At 33.2% G+C, this 16205-nt stretch overlaps 1 protein-coding gene across 1 annotated transcript in view; it reads right to left on the reverse strand.

The window, feature by feature from the left end:
* Window positions 1-1672: 1672 nt before the first annotated feature.
* LOC132731982 (uncharacterized) overlaps window positions 1673-16205 on the reverse strand; it is a 74426-nt gene continuing 59893 nt past the window's right edge. Inside the window, exons 3-6 of the mRNA XM_060718284.1 lie at window positions 14904-15119; window positions 6291-6360; window positions 2731-5430; window positions 1673-1815 (exon numbers count right to left, since the gene is read on the reverse strand). Coding sequence (XP_060574267.1) covers window positions 1673-1815; window positions 2731-5430; window positions 6291-6360; window positions 14904-15119 — 3129 coding nt within the window. The remainder of the gene's footprint in view (window positions 1816-2730; window positions 5431-6290; window positions 6361-14903; window positions 15120-16205) is intronic.

The raw sequence follows: 16205 nt of genomic DNA on the forward strand, positions 1-16205 counted from the left end.
ATTAAACTCACTTATTCTCCTTCTGGCCATGTACATTAAGCATAGTGTCATTAAATTCATTTATTCTCCTTCTGGGCATGTACATTAAGCATATTATCATTAAATTCATTTGTTCTCCTTCTGGTCATGTACATTAAGCACATTTTCATTAAATTCATTTATTCTCCTTCTGACCTTCTGACCTTGTATATTAAGCATATTTTCATTCAATTCACTTATTCTCCTTTCTGACCATGTACATATAGCATATTTTCATTAAATTCATTTATTCTCCTTCTGGTCATGTACATTAAGCACATTTTCATTAAATTCATTTATTCTCCTTCTGACCTTCTGACCTTGTACATTAAGCATATTTTCATTCAATTCACTTATTCTCCTTTCTGACCTTGTACATAAAGCATATTTTATTTAAAATTCACTTGTTCTCCTTTCTGACAATGTACATAAAGCATATTTTCATTAAATTCATTTATTCTCCATCTGACCTTGTATATTTAGCACATTTTATTTAATTCACTTATTCTCCTTCTGACCTTGTACATTAAGCACATTTTCATTAAATTCACTTATTCTCCTTTCTGACCTTGTGCATAAAGCATATTTTCATTAAATTCACTTATTCTCCTTCTGACCTTGTATATTTAGCACATTTTATTAAATTCACTTATTCTCCTTCTGACCTTGTACATTAAGCACATTTTCATTAAATTCACTTATTCTCCTTTCTGACCTTGTGCATAAAGCATATTTTCATTAAATTCACTTATTTTCCTTCTGGCCATGTACATTTAGCACATTTTAATTTAATTCACTTATTCTCGTTCTGACCTTGTACATAAAGCATATGTTCAATAAATTCACTTATAAATGTATCAACTGACCTATTCATGTATTTATACTTTTTTCAAATCACTATATGTCTAATCTGTTGTTGTTGTTTTACTTTTTACAAACTATTCCTGATCTTTAGAAATACCTCTTGCCCTTATTAAGATCAATATATCTTTTATATTTCACTGCATTTCTTTCATTTATCTATCTATAAACACAATTTGAATATAATTTTCTTCAATTTCAATATTATAAATACATTTTGTTACATTGTCCAGAATTTAATATTTAATGGACTGTTTATGATGATTGTTTACTACAATATTAAGATTACTTTTTGATTTAAAATAAAAACAAAATAAATTTTTTGTGTGAAACATGATTTTTTTAGACTGAACACTATGTTAAGTGCATGCATTCTATCTCAATATGTTAAAAATTTAAACCATTTTTTTGAAAAGGTAAAAAACAACATTAATTTCAAACACTATGCAAATAAATGGATACTAAATAAATTTTTTGTTGAAAATTTAAAGGTGTGTATCCTCTATGATAAAATTTCAAACCATTTTTTGTTGAAAAAAAAAACAAACAAAAAAACAAACAAACACATTGATCATCTGTTTTATTAGGCATTAATTAAGTTCAAACACAGTGTAACTACATGGATACTTTATCACTTTTTTGTTGAAAATGTAAAGGCATGTATCCTCTAACTGTTTTAATTTCAAATCTCTTTTTTAAGAGAAAATGAAAAAAAAAATCCAAATTTATGTCTTTGAATATGCAATAATTTACTTTAACCACAATATTAACTACATATATTCTACATCACTTTTTATGTTGAAAAGTTCAACCAACAATCATCATCACGTTTAACATGAAATAACTGAACATTATCTTTAACATATTGTCTAGCATCATTTCTTTTCCCTCCGCCATTTCCTTGTAACATATCGTCATTAAACTCCTCGCCATCTCCTGTTATAAAAATGCACTCTACACTCACATCTACAGTATGAGGAATACTAGGAAGACTATCAACAAACTTTTGCCATGTTGTCAAACTCATTATGACAAAAAATAGCTTAATGTTCTTTAAACTCTTCATCTCTAAAGGTGACTGTATTATATTGTCAGTTAACCTACAATTGCCTAAGTTAAGCTTACTGAGAGTGTGTAACAATGGTAATACTATGACTAGTCTCTTTGTTATGTTGGTATGATATAATTGAGATTTATTGTATTCATTTCCGTGCCATTTAAGTTTTTTTAATTTGTAAGATTTTGTAATTATATCAAATATTTCCCCATAATTACTATTTTTCAATTCAACAAATTTAAATATTTCAAGGTTTGTAGTATCAGCATCTATCACATTAACAGCATTATACAAATACTTAAGGTACTGAAGTTGTTGATGTTTTGATAAATTTACATCATGCTGCTTCATACACTCACATTCAACATGATCAAGATATATTTGTTCAAGATGACTGGTTCTCTCAAAAAAATTACAAAATGTAGTAGTATCATCATGACTCATTGTTATACCCTTCATTCTTATTGCTACAAGATTGATCATACTAGGTAGGTAACTAAATTTAAACACTGGGTAATAATGCAAATCATAATAAGAGACATCAAGAGTCAGAGATTTTAATGTTAAAGTGTTTACTTTAATTGTCTCAGAAACACAATTGTTTACCTCGTTAATCCTCTGTTTATCACTTTTTGTTCTTAATAACTTTTGAGATAGAGGGTAATATACTATTTTAATTTTTTCAAGATGATGAAACATTGGTAAATATTTTGTAAATTTATAATTTCGTGTGTTGAGGTCATATACATTTATAGATAGAACAGAGTCAGGAACAATTTGATGCTGGTCAATACTTGAACAAACAATATCACAATCATCACTATCACAATACTGACCCCATCTTTCAAGGACCAAATCTCCTATATAAAATACAGGATTACTTCCTACACTACATGATGCATTGAATTCTTCCATTGAGTCAAACATAAGCTTTTGAAGATCAGTAATAAAACTATGATCCCTATACATGTAACCTCTTATTGTTCTCCTGTATACCTGAACACGGCAGTCTTCTGACACAGTATCATATATATATTTTGAAACATGTGTTGCTAATCTAGGTTCAAGACCAGATAGCATAATGATAACATTTGACTGTTCTAATATGTCATTTACTGTTGAACAATTCTGAAAAACCTCATAAAAAAACTTCTTGGCTAACTCAACATTTCCTGTACTATCTGATGAACCAATTTTTGCATTGAAATTGATACAAATATTCACTGCAGCTAGAAATTCTTGCATTGATTTGTGAATAAAAGAGAACAATGAGCTTGGTGGTTCTGATACAGATAAACTTGGACATTCATCTTCTGTCATTATTCCAAGTTTCAAGCAATTTTCTCTTACTTCATCTGATATTTCTAGTTCATCAAACATACAAATGTCAAATGTCAAGGATTTATCCTTCGGACAATTAAATAGTGTCTCATAAGCCAACTGTGATACTTCATAAATGAAATGGCAGTTTAATTTTAATTTGGTTTTATCTACTAAATATTGAGGGAGGTTTACTTTCTGGGTACCCTTCATGAGTCTAGTACTTGTTCTTGTAGTTTTCATGTCATTCCAGGTGAAGAATAATTCTAACATACCTGTGTAGATGGCACATCTTGAGGTTTTATCAAGTTTACCATCAAACCATAGACATATCAGTTGTTGTAGCATAATTGGTACCTGTTTTAAACTTTCCAGAGACTCTTCTTCTAGCTTTTTCCTACAATCTCCAGCTTCTTTATTAGCATGTCTCTTTACATTTAATTGTGAAACTGTCCTGTTTATCATTTCCCTTTCACATCTAAAATCAAACCCTTTTAGTTTCAGTGACTGTTCAATCTCCACATCACTTGATCTTAATGTATGAAATTTCCATGGCCGCGAAGTAGTTACTATTGTGTACTCCTTAAAGATACTATGTTCTGGGACATTTTCATTGGCCCATTCATCTAAGCCATCAAGCAAAATCATAACTCTAGAGGATTCCTCTTCAAGAAGTGTGTTTAACATTTTCATTTGATAACGGTTTTGAAGCATTTCATCTATAGTGTCAATTTTTTGATACTGTCTAAGAGGGATGTAAAATACAAAATCATATTCCTTCATCTCTTTTACACCATTGAATTTCAGCTCATAATATTTGCTATCATATTCAGAGACATCACTGTAGAATTCTGTTAAGTCAGTAACAGAGTCGACACTATCAGATACGGAGTGTGTTAAGTCAGCATCGGAGTCAAATATGTCTTTGACTATGTAGTCATTTAAACTATCACCAGATCCATCACTATTAAATTTAAAGCCTGTTAAGATATCATCAGAGTCATAAATGTCAGATTTGGAATGGATTGAGTCATCATCAGAGTCATCATTGTCAAATTCAAAATATGTTAAGTCACCATCAGAGTCGTCACTATGGAAATCAGAGTCATTATTGTGGGATTCGGTATGTATTAAGTCAAAACTGTTACCCTGAATATCATCACTGTCACTTCCATTTTTCTTTATGCCATCCACTTGTTTTTCATCTCCTCCTTTCTCATTAACACCTCCGTGTGTCTTACTGCCCCGTAAGATATCATCAGTGTCGTCACTGTCAGATTTGGAATGCATTGACTCACCATCAGAGTCATCATTGTCGGATTTGGAGTCATTTAAGATATCATCAGAGTCATCATTGTGAGATTTGGAGTGTATTAAGCCATCACTGTTATCCTGAATGTCATCACTGTCACTTCCATTTTTCTTAATGCCACCCAAATGTTTTTCATCTCCTCGTTTCTCAATAACAACTCCATGTGTCTTACTGCCCTCTTCGTTTTCAATGTCTCCACTATGTGTCCCCTTTACCTCTTCATTAACAGTGTCACTTCCCTTTTTTTCATGTTCTTCAAAATCACCTCCTTGTTTCTCAGTGCCACCTTCATTGTCATTGACACCTCCAGATTCATGTTTTTCATCGTCAATTCCATGTTTCCCACTGTCATCTTCAGGTTTACTACTGCCATCTTCATTTTCATTGACCCCGACATATTTTTCATCATCACCTCCATGTTTTTCACTGTCACCTTCAGGTTTACTACTGCCACCTTCATTTTCATTACCAGCTCCATGTTTTTCACCATCACATCCATGTTTTTCACTGTCACCTTCAGGTTTACCTCTGCCATTTTCGTTTTCATTGTCAGCTTCATGTTCCTCACTGTGTGCCAAACACCAACAGTTGACCAGGTATTTACAAAAACTAGTTTTTCCTGAACCTGCATCTCCTACAAGATATACAGATTTTTGGAGAATTCCGTTCTTTGTGAAGATTTCTGACATTGATGTTAACTCCTTCTCAGTTATCTCTCCCTTTTCTCCTTGTATTTCCCTGGTTATTTTGGGCCTAATATAAATCTCATTAAAGCTACATTTTTCACGTTTTGGTTGTAAAGGTGTTGTAGGAACTTGCAGCAGGATTTTGTGATACTCTTCTATCAGCTTTTTCCGCCATTCTGTAATTTAAATGATTATATGAAATCCAATCAAATGGTAATTTGCATTTACCCGTACCGTCCATGAACAGGCTCAACCAAACCAACCCTGTAACATTTTCAATTTTGTCGTTTTGGGCTTTCTTTAGGGATTCTTAGTTTTCTTTTTAGCACTTTTCATATTCTATATAAAATACCTGATTAAGTCTTTTAAAATTGTGTACAACATATTCATAGTCACATTCTATTTACCAAACCTGATTTAACCTTTACATATTCTATATAACATACTATATTTTATCATTTCATGTTTAAATGTTGAATTCTGCTTAAGTCGGTGCTAGGAGTCGTGGACGGTAGTTTGCACTTACCAGTACCGTCCATAAACAGGCTCAACGAAACCCACCCTGTAACATTTTCAATTTTGTCGTTTTAGGCTTTCTTTAGGGATTCTTATTATTTTCTTTTTAGCACTTTTCATATTCTATATAAAATACCTGATTTAGTTTTTTCAAATTGTGTACAACATATTCATAGTCACATTCTATTTACCAAACCTGATTTAACCTTTACATATTCTATATAACATACTAGTACCTGATTTAGCCTTTTCATATTCTATATCACATACCTGATTTAGCATTTTCATATTTTTTATATAACATACCTGATTAAACCTTTACATACTCTATATAACATACCTGATTTAGCCTTTCCATATTCTATATAACATAGCTCATTTAGCCTTTTCATATTCTATATAACATACCTGATCTCGCCTTTTCATATTCTATATAATCTATATAACATACCTGATTTTGCTTTTTCATATTCTATATAACATACCTGATTTTGCTTTTTCATATCTATATATAACATACCTGATTTAGCCTTTTCAAATTCTAACTGTTTTTGTTGAGGAGAATCTTCTACCTTGAGTCTTTTTATCTGCTACAACATTAATTATAATACAAATAATTGTGTGTCATTCATTAAATGTTCAAAAATGTTTATTGTATTAAGTAATATAGGTGTTTTCAGTCTACTTGTATAACATGCTGCGTCCCAATATTCAGTAGAATTTCTACGAGACAAACTTCAATTAGTTGAATTTCTGGATGTGTTGAAGTCAAATTAAAGTCCTGATTTTTTACCCATTATATTCTTTATAGACTAGAACTCCACGAGTCGGATGTATTGCCTAGTCAACTGTATAGCTGTCAGTTAGGCATTTTCTTCTTAAATATAGGTTTTTATTATCACTGCTCTTGCACTGTGCATGTAATTTTAACTTAGTGTAAAATGTTACATCAGGATAAACTAGAAATGTGTCCATAGGACACGGGTGCCCCCACACTCCATCTATTTGTCAATCTTATGCAACTAGGTCAAATGTTGTTTTTTTTGCTACATCCGCCTAAGTTGAAAACTAAAGATCTTGTATTTGGTAAAGGGCAAATACTACAAATAGTCACATACTAAATAAATCCAAAAAGAACCTCAAGGTGCATAAGTACACATGCTGACAAACTTTCTTGGAAACTTTCAGGCCTACAGGTCATAAACTTTTTGAGAGACGTGCAACACAAGTTGAAAATTGTAAATTTTACTCAGTTCAGGGCAATAACTTAAAAAATGAAAAAAATATCCACACAAAAATACCCAGGTGCACAACTACACATGCTGATGAGCAATCCTGTAAGGTTTCATGACTCTAGGTCAAATATTTAATGAGTTAGGTGCGAGACAAGTTGAAAATTGCAAATTTTTACTAAGTCAAGGGCAATAACTCTAAAAATACTAAATATATAAACACAATAATACCCAGGTGCACAACTATGCATGCTGAGCAAAATTCTTGTAAGGTTTCATGACTGTAGATCAAATACTTTTGAGTTAAATGCGAGGCAAGTTGAAAATTGCAATTTTTTACTAAGTCAAGGGCAATTACTCTAAATATACTAAATATATCCACCCGATAATACCCAGGTGCACAACTATACATGCTGAGCAACATTCTTGTAAGGTTTCATGACTGTAGGTCAAATACTTTTTGATTTACATGCGAGGCAAGTTGAAAATTGCAAATTTTTACCAAGTCAAAGGCAATAGCTCTAAAAATTCTAAATATATCCAAATGAAAATACACAGGTGCACAACTTCACATGCTGATCAACAGTCCTGTAAGGTTTTCATGACTCTAGGTCAATTACTTTTTGAGCTACGTGCGACACAAAAAGGGAACGGATAGACGGATGGACGGGTTTTCTCACAGGACAATACTTATGTGGCTACTCTATTGTTCTCTCTATTGTTCATTTAGCCACACAAAAGAAACTAGCCATATAAAAGCATTACTGAATGAATGACATCAAAGAGAAAGAATAGTTACATATTGTCCCACTAGCCACATAATCACTTCCTTTTGAGTGCGGACGGATGGAAGGACAAGAAAAAATCTAAATGCCCCCCCGTTAGTTGGGGCACAATAAAACATTTATATTATCAAAAATACAAATATCATGGAAAAGGTTTTCACTGACAGAACAAACGAAGGACTATGTCATGGATTCTTATGCAATGCACTTCGGGTCAATTAAAAAAGAGGGCCATGTTGACCCTGGATCGCTCCCCTGACCCATCAACCGCATCAAAACATTGTCTTAGACAAGCATCCTGGCCAGGTTTGATGACAATGGAGTCAAAAATGTGACATGGAGTGTGTTGAAAAGGTTTTCCATATTTGGGCAATGTGACCTAATTTTTGACTGGAGACAACCCATATTCAAACTTGACCTAGTAATCATCAAAACAACCTTTCTGTCAAATTTCCAGGATATTTGGATCAAAACTGCAGGTACTAAAGTGTTATAAATATTTTTCTATTGTTAGCTCCTGTGACATTGTTTTTGACCGGAGATGACCCATCTTCGAACAACCTTCCTGACAAATTTCAAGAATGTCTGGATCAAAACTGCAGCCACTAGGGTGTTAACAAGTTTTTTTTTTATTTTTAGCTCCTGTGACCTAGTTTTTGACTGGAAGTAACACATCTTCGAACTTGATCTATAATTTATCAAAACAACCTTCTTGACAAATTTCCAGAGTATTTGGATCAAAACTGCAGCTACTAGAGTGTTAACAAAATTTTTCTATTTTTAGCTCCTGTGACCTAGTTTTGACCGGAAATGACCCATCTTCTAACTTGACCTAAACATTATCAAAGCAACCTTCCTGACAAATTTCTTGAATATTTGTATCAAAACTGCAGCCACTAGAATGTTAACAAGCTTTTTCTATTTTTAGCTCCTATGACCTAGTTTTTGATCGGAAAAAATTGCCCTAGAAATCATTTAAACAACCTTCCTGACAAATTTCCAGAATATTTGGATCAAAACTACAGCCACTAGAGTGTAAACAAGCTTTATCTACTGTTAGCTCCTGTGACCTAGTTTTTGACTCTAGATAACCCGTGTGCGAACTTGATCTGTATTTCATTGAGACAAATATTCTGACAAGTTTTACAAAGTTTACAATGATCCAATCAAAACTGACTGCTAGGCTGTTAACAACCCAATTGTTGACGACGCACGACGACGGACATAGCCCCATCACTATACTCACCTCGACCACTTCTTGGTCAGGTGAGCTAAAAAGCTTACATACCAAATTTGGAGTCAATCAAACTTATAGTGACCCAGTTATGCTCTGGACAAGATTATTAAGTAAGAACATAAACAAGAGGGTCATGATTGCCCTGAGTCACTCACCAGAAACAACTGCTTTTCAATGTTGGAATGTCAATAAATTCAAATGTTAAATTTGAGCATACAATATGTTTAAAGAATAATTTGAAAAAATGCCATGACCTGGGGGTTTAAGCTTTATCTTAAACGGGCTAATCAAATTAATATGAGCAAACTACTTAAGAATGATGATGTTTGGTGATCATCAATCAATTATTTCAGTAGGAAATGATGTTCGAAGGTTTTTTTTCTATTTTTAGCTTAAGTGGCCCCTAAAAGTGGCTAATCAAATTAATATAAACAAACTTGATAAAAGACTACCCGAGAATACTAAAGACAAAGTTTGATGATCATCCATCAATTGGTTCTGTGTAGAAGGTGTTACAAGGTTTTTCTATTTTTAGCTTGACTGGCCAAACAAATTAATACGAGCAAACTTGATAAAAGATTACTCAAAAATGCTACAGACAAAGTTTGGTGATCATCCATTAATAAGTTCTGTAGGAGAAGATGTTTAAATGTATTTCTATTTTCAATTTTAGCGGCCCTTAAAAGGAGCTTATCAAATTAATATGAGCAAACTTTATAAAAGACTACCCAAGAATGCAACAGACAAAGTTTGGTGATCATCCATCAATACTGAGTTCCCTAGAACTAGACATTTAACCGTATTTCTATTTTTAGCTATAGAGACCACTAAAAGGGGCTAATCAAATTAATATGAGCAAATTTGATAACAGATTACCCAAGAATGCTACAGAAAAAGTTTGGTGATCATCCATCAATTAGTTTTCTAGAAATAGACATTTAAAGGTATTTCTATTTTTAGCTTTTGCGGTCCTTCAAAGGGGCCGATCAAAATAATATTAGCAAACTTGATAAAAGACTACCCAAGAATGCTACAGACAAAGTTTGGTGATCATCCATCAACTAGTTCTCTAGAAATAGACATTTAAGTATTTCTATTTTAGCTTTTGCGGCCCCTAATAGGGGCTAATCAAATTAATATGAGCAAACTTGATAAAACACAACCCCAGAATGCTACCGAAATAGTTTAGCGATTATCCATCAATTAGTTCTGTAGAAGATGATGTTTTAAGGTTTTTTACTATTTTTAGCCCTAGAAATCTCTAAAGGGGCCAATCAAAATAATAATTAGCAAACTTGATAAAACACTACCCAAGAATGCTACAGACAAAGTTTGGTGATCATCCATCAATTGGTTCTGTAGGTGAAGATGTTTAAAGGTTTTTTTCTATTTTTAGCTTTAGCGGCCCCTAAAAGGGGCCAATCAAATTGATATGAACAAACTTGATAAAAGACTACACAAGAATGCTACAGACAAAGTTTGGTGATCATCCATCAATTAGTTCTCTAGAAATATACATTTTACGATATTTCTATTTTTAGCTTTAGCGGCCCCTAAAAGGGGCCAATCAAATTAATATGAACAAACTTGATAAAACACTACCCAAGAATGCTACAGACCAAGTTTGGTGAGTTTCCATCAATTAGTTCTGTAGAAGAAGGTGTTTGAAGGTTTTTATATTTTTAACTCTGCTGGCCCCTTTGCTGGCCCCTAAAAGGGGCGTATTGGAATGTCATAAGAAAATTCAAGTGTGACTTTCACAAGGATTCTACAGACCAAATTTGAAGTAGATCTGCTCAGTAATTTCAGAGAAGAAGACGATTGTTGACACATGACGACGGACCACGGACGCCGGAGCATCCCCCTTTGATACAAATAGCTCATCCTGAGCCTTCGGCTCTTGTGAGCTAACAAAGGGCAATAAGTCAATAAGAGTCACCACTGGGCAGGGGCAACACTAGACATTTTCACTTTTTCTCAAGCAAACAAATAAACGGATTAAACAAATCTCAAATTACACAATAAATAAAGAAAACAAACGAATTCGTTGAATTTATATCCCTCACCGAGTACTGGTTATTAGTTACACAACAACAGTTTTCTTAAGACATAAGGCTTTATTTATATATTTATCATGGCATAAACAGTCATATTCGTTGTACATAATAAATATTCAAGGCAATAACAGAGCCCTAACTTGGGTGTTAAATAGTTATATCTGGACATGGCAATGAGATGTAAATTGCCTTTTTGTACCGTATCTATGAGACTTTGACTCATGAATTCGTCTGAATTTCATAACAAATTTTCAACCCGTGAGTAGCCCTTATCATAGGATCGATAACGTTACCTATTTCATGTTTTTCTTTCATTCATTAATCTAATATTTTACATTATACAATGATAAATATGACGTTATGCAACTTTTCACGGCTAAATTGATTTTGACTACATGTTGATGTAAACAATGAAGTTACAAAAGGCGTAACAATATGAAAGGGCAATAACTTAACCAGCATAAAGTAAATATTTCGCGTGTGCTTATCTAGCAACACCGGGTCAATGAAGTACTCAAATGATAGTTCTTACTGTTTACCTGAACATTCAAATACCGTTAAGGCAATTTAAATAGTAACGATTAAAGCATTTTTCAAACATATCTAAAAACGCATACAATGGCTGTTTGAACACTGGGCTGTGTAATTAACACCTGCCACTAAAGTTGATCTGAAATCTAGATAATTTTCACAACAAAATTCGCCAGAAAAGATATGAAAAATGTGTCACGATCGAAGGTGTCAAAATAATTGAAGAACTTTGACTTATATGTGGTAAATTGTACTAGATTTATTCTATACAGACCACGAAAAAACTTCGACACATCAAAAATTTGTAACATAAAATTTCAACTCATTAATAGGTTTCTATGAGGAATATATAAAGGAAAAAATCGGGACTTTCATTTTACTTTGACAAATCGAGAAAATCGACTAATCGCAGTTCGACTCATAGAAGTTTTACTGTTCTGGTCTGAACAATGCAACATATTATGCACATCTCGTCTTGATATTAAGTGATTATTATACAAGTAGATGATATGTGCATCTCCTCTTATTACTGAAGGTTCCCATAAAGTTTTGTTGAATTCCAGCCAGTAGTTGCTGAGAAGTAGTGCGGAAACGATTATTGCGCTATATGCATACTGCATTACTAATCAAGGGCCATAACTTGCAGTATAAGTGTCTGACAGAAACAAGGCAACGATATGCATATCTCCTTTTGATATTGAAGGTTCCCATATTCCAGTCAGTAGTTGCAGAGAAGTAGCACGGAAACGATGTTTGCTCTATATGTATACTGTATAACTAATCAAGGGCCATAACTCGGAGAGAAAGTGTCTGAACGGAACACGGCAACCATATGAGCATCTCCTCTTTGTATTGAAAATTCCCATCCATAAAGTTTTATTGAATTTGAGCCAGTAGTTGTAGATAAATAGCACGGAAACAATGTTTGCTCTATATGCATACTGGATGACTAATCAAGGGCCATAACTCAAAGTTTAAGTGTCTGACCGGAACAAGCCGACGATATGCGCATCTCCTCTTAATATTAAAGGTTCCTATAATGTTTCGTTGAATTCCAGCCAGTAGTTGCAGAGAAGTAGCGCGGAAACGATTATTGCTCTATACAACTGTATGCAAACTGCATAACTAAACATAAAGGGCCATAACTCTGAGTTTAGGTGCCTGACCGGAACAAGCCGACGATATGCGCATCTCATCTTCGTATTTAAGGTTCCCATAATTGTTCGTTGAATTCCAGCCATCAGTTGCAGAGAAGTAGCGCGGAAACAATGTTTGCTCTATATGCATAATACATAACTAATTAAGGGCCATAACTGTGATTAAAAAGGTCTGACTGGAACAAGCCGACAATAATGCGTATCTCCTTTTGATATTGATGATTCCCATAAAGTTTCATCGAATTCCAGCTAGTAGTTGCAGAGAACTAGCGCAGAAACGAAATTTGAACAGACAGATGGACGGAGGGACAACGCCAAAACAATATCCCCATCCCGATTCCATCACCGGGGGATAACTACAAATGTGTCCATATAAGACACATGCGGCGCCAGTCACTTCACTGTTTTGTCAATCTTATGACTTTAGGGCAAATATTTGGTGGGCTTAGTAACACATTACACAAGTCTAAAACTAAAAATCTTATCTCCCTTTACAAAACTAAATAAATCAACAAGCAAACCCAAAGGCCAAATGAGCATAAAACAGATGATGACCAACATTCTTTACAGCAGAAGAGTTTGACATTTCAAAGCAATAGTCAAAGTGTATAGGATATGAGTGTGGTTGTACATGAAATTCTACGTAAAAAATGGGGCATAATTTTGTCAAAATCCAAAATTGTAATACAAAAACAAGAGGGCCCGGATGGTCCTAGATTGCTCACCTGACCAATCGAACTTATCCATCAATTACCTAAACAAGCACCCTGTCCAAGTTTCATGACAGGTGAGTCAAAAATGTGACCATTAGAGTGTTAATAAGGATATTCCATATTTGAGCAGTCATCCGAAACAAACAGTAATACATGTATCAGTATATCACCCGGAAACAAACAGTAAAACATGTTCCAGTATATCATCTGGAAGCAAACAGTCATACATGTTCCAGTATATCATCCAGAAACAAACAGTAATAGATATACTTGTATATCAACCACAAACAAACAGTACAATAGATTTAAATATCAACCAGAAACAATCAGTAATACACAAAGTGGGGTTTATCAACAGGAAACAAACATTAATAGATATACCTGTATATCAACTGCAAACAAACAGTAATAGATTTACCGGTATATCATTCGGAAACAAACAGTACAATAAACTTGTATATACATGTACCGGTATTTCAACCGGAAACAATCAGTAATACATTTATCGGTATATCAACCAGAAACAAACAGAAATACATGTACCAGTATATCAACTAGAAACAAACAAGAATACATGTACAGGTATATCAACCAGGAAAAAAACAGTAATTCATGTACCGGTATATCAACCAGAAACAATCAGTTAAACATGTACATACGTGTACCGGTACGTACGGAAGCGACCTGGTGCCAATTTAAAAAAGATAACTCCTACGAAGGACTTTGTAACTCCTACGTAGGAGCCTACGTAGGAGATAAAAAAAGCCTTATTACGAGTTTATAGCTCCTACGTAGGAATTTGTTAGTCCTACGTAGGACTTAATTAGTCCTACGTAGGACTTTATAACTCCTACGTAGGAGATATAAAAAAAACTAATTAGGAGTTTTAAAGTCCTACGTAGCACTTACAAACTCCTACGTAGGACTTTATAACTCCTACGTAGGAGATACATAACCTAATTAGGAGTTTTAAAGTCCTACGTAGGAGTTTAAAAGTCCTACTTGGGACTAAGTGTTCTTCTACGTAGGAGTTATAAAGTCCTACGTAGGAGTTATAAACTTCTAATTAGGCTTTTTTATCTCCTACGTAGGAGTTAAAAAGTCCTACGTAGGAGTTATAAAGTCCTACGTAGGAGTTATAAAGTCCTACGTATGAGTTATAAAGTCCTACGAACGGAGTTATAAACTCCTAATTAGGTTTTTGTTTATCTCCTACGTAGGAGTTATCTTTTTTATAGAACATGTTAAATTTGCACCAGGACGCTTCCGTAGGTATGTCAACTAGAAACAAGCAGTAATAAATGTACCGGTTTATCAACAGGAAACAAACAGTTAAACATGTACCAGTATATCAATCAGAAACAAAGAGTAATACATGTATTGGTATATCAAAGGGAAACAAACAATTGAACACATTCTACCTCTTTCTGCTCTGTCTCAAGAGCAGTAAATTTTCTTTTCAACTCTGTACGTTCTTTCTCAGCTTCCGACATGTGTGCTTTAAGTTCAGTTAATTTACTTTTGAGCACCTCTAATTCCTCTTTAGTTGCAGCATTTTCTGTTCTCATTTCTTCTTTGATTTGTGTCAGAATTTCTTCAAAGTCTTCAGTTGTAATAATGAATTCCTTCTTCTTCAGCTTATAACAAGAAACAATTTTCAAATGTATCTGCTATGTGATTTATAATATTTATAACATAAATAAGGTCAAACTTTATATTTCAAAATCATCTCAATTTGTACTTTATGTTACAACTTCTAAAGTCAAGGCCGGATTTACCGTCAAATTTATCTATTTTCATTGTTTTCTTCTTTAACCCTATATTCACAAATAAAAATATGTATCAATATAAGTTTATTTAGGGCAGTTGTTATTTAAATTTGATTATAATGAAACAAATTTAAGCTCTTTTTTCTATTATCATAAAATTTACCATAAATTTAGAGGTGAGCTTGTTTAATTATTATAACTTACTTTAAGATTTCCAACTTATAATTGATTATGTACACTTACATCTTGAAGTTTCCAAACAGCTTGTTGTGCATCTTGTCGATGTAAAAGTTCCTTACCATCTTGTAGAACAGCTATCATATCGTCAATGTAACAATTAGCCTTACTCTCCTCTAACTCCATACTGCTTGAGTGAAAAATCTCATTTCGGTACTGCCGTACCTAATATACAGAAAACAATTATTACAATATTCACATAAATACAGTGTTCAGCAATGAGACTAAACACAATTCTTCAAGTGAGAATTAAAACTGTAATAAAGGAGTTACATTAAAATACTTAATAATTATCATTATTATTAGTGTGTTTAAACCGCAGATTATATAAAAGCAAAATGAATAGAAATGGCTTTTGATAAATGTTATAATTATTTTACTGAAGTAACGGTTTTTACCTGTTGCATTTGCTTACTAAGCACAAATAACCTACTTCTTTACATTTTACAGTGAAGCTTAAAATAAAAAAAGTTTTTGTTTCCCACCCACAAAAATTACAGCTAGCCGAAAGAATGTTCATGTATAGCAAAAAAATATGTGAATAAGATATTATGCATAACAATTTTAAATCATTATACATTTGTTGCAAATTGTTTCTCTGGCAAAATAACTCCATTAACCTCATAGTTATATGGACATAAATTCAGCTTAGTGCAGTAATCAGTTAACTCTTATAACAAGAGGGCCATGATGGCCCTGAAGTGATGGCCCTGAATC

The sequence above is a fragment of the Ruditapes philippinarum genome, unplaced genomic scaffold (assembly GCF_026571515.1).
Source record: "Ruditapes philippinarum isolate M1 unplaced genomic scaffold, ASM2657151v2 ctg4617_1_1_1_1, whole genome shotgun sequence".
NCBI lineage: Eukaryota > Metazoa > Mollusca > Bivalvia > Venerida > Veneridae > Ruditapes > Ruditapes philippinarum.